General features: G+C 42.7%; 1 protein-coding gene across 1 annotated transcript in view; it reads right to left on the bottom strand.

Moving 5' to 3' along the window:
* DOCK8 (dedicator of cytokinesis 8) overlaps positions 1–1,727 on the bottom strand; it is a 164,424-nt gene that overhangs the window by 52,417 nt on the left and 110,280 nt on the right. The window contains exon 25 of the mRNA XM_012641593.1: positions 424–563. Within this exon, the coding sequence (XP_012497047.1) occupies positions 424–563 (140 nt within the window). The remainder of the gene's footprint in view (positions 1–423; positions 564–1,727) is intronic.

The raw sequence follows: 1,727 nt of genomic DNA, 5'->3' as shown, positions 1-1,727 counted from the left end.
AGCAATGCTACCATTAATTAGCATACTTTATTCTGGAAACTTCTTTTGCAATAGGAGTCATAGGAGTAAGTTCCCCAGGCAGAGAGATGGTTTGGTTTGGTAGAATGAGTCCTGGGAAGGGACTCAAAAGATCATGGCTCTAGATTTGGTTCTGCTATATAATGTTGGGCAAGTTCTTTCAATTCTGTGTGCCTAATCTTAACCCCAAAAGGACTAAAAAAAAGTCATTCTGTGGTTCCTCTCTCTCCCTCAATCTTTCTACATTCCCATCAGTGCCATCTTTTCAAGACATGGATACTTCTACTCCTCAGAACTGAAGCGTGGCAGAGTTTTTTGCCAAGCTCAGGAATTTGGACTGCAAACTTTATTAAGGAGCATCTCTTTTTTTGGCTTCATGTTCCATTTTAAATGTCAGAAACATACCCTTCCCCTTCGACATCCAAGGCAGCAGCCAGTTCTGTAAAGAGCAGCCCTGTGAGAAAGTGCTGCTGGCGGTACTCCGGAGTCAGGTCAAACATGCTGGCGATCTTCTGGTCCTGGAAACTGGAGCAGGAGCTCGAATTCTACAGAAGCACAGGAACAGTTTTATAAATAACAAGAACTGGAATTAAAAGAACAGTGCCTGGTATTTATGGAGTCCTTGCTCCAGCCAGACTTTGTGAGATACGTACTGCTAGTATTCCATGTGACAGAAAAGGAAACTGAGGCATGAGTGGTTACATCACTTTACCATTCCCACAGATGGAGGACTGCCAAGTGAAAAAGATGAAAATAAAGCATTCAGGGTCTATTGAAAAATGAATATCACTCCCTTCCCTACCTGAAGGTGATGATTAAAATCCTAGAATGAAATCTGGATAGGGAAATAAGAACCACATCTAATCCTGTGGCTGTGAGCAGGCAATTCCTCTAGAACCAACTGCCCCCTTTGTTTAAGGTCCCTGTTCACTCCGCTGCACTTCTGAATATGGATTAAGTGCATTGAATTTTGCTGGCCTGGAACTAGAAGTAGTGTCAGGCAGGGAAGTGTTAGATTTACTAGTCCTAGGTAATTCCTGTCCTGTGTTCTTATCCTGGGAGCACACTTTATATTTCACTAACAGCATCTAAAGTGTCTCTGGAAATCCTTCACGGCTTGGTAAGCCAGGCCTTGGGATTTGGTAAGTCCCTGGGGCAGTCGGAAGGGGAATGTGGGGAGAGGACCTGAGGCAAGGTTAGGTCCATGGTAGTCTTAGGATGGAATCTGCTGGGCAGGATGCAGCAGAAAGTTTACATATTTGGAATTGCTGCTTGTAAGTCAGACCTTTCCCAGTCCATGTTAAGATGGTCACGTAGCGCACAGCTGGATGTCATCTGGCATAAATGGCTCAGATTTTTTTCCATTAATAAGACAAGCCTTCACCTCTGTGCTAGTATCAAGGAATACGCAACAGAAACAGAACCTAATAAAGAGAAGTTTTGCCTGCTGCTCTAAACTACTGATTTGTTCCCTATAAATGAAATGTGACTATAAAACAGCATTTCCTTAAAGTTGTTCTAGAGGACACTAGTCCTTTGAGCAATCTATGGGGTGGGAGTGGGATTTCTATATATCAAATCACTTTGGGAATCACTGTTTATTACACGTCCCTCCTCTCATTTCCTCTTCCACTTCTTGGGCATTTACAATTTACATTAACTAGTTAAAGATTCTTGGATGGCCTAATGCAAAGAAACCTGGTTGACAT

This window comes from Propithecus coquereli, unplaced genomic scaffold (genome assembly GCF_000956105.1).
Source record: "Propithecus coquereli isolate 6110/MARCELLA unplaced genomic scaffold, Pcoq_1.0 Scaffold166, whole genome shotgun sequence".
NCBI classification, from domain to species: domain Eukaryota; kingdom Metazoa; phylum Chordata; class Mammalia; order Primates; family Indriidae; genus Propithecus; species Propithecus coquereli.
This window is presented reverse-complemented; position numbering and strand designations above follow the sequence as displayed.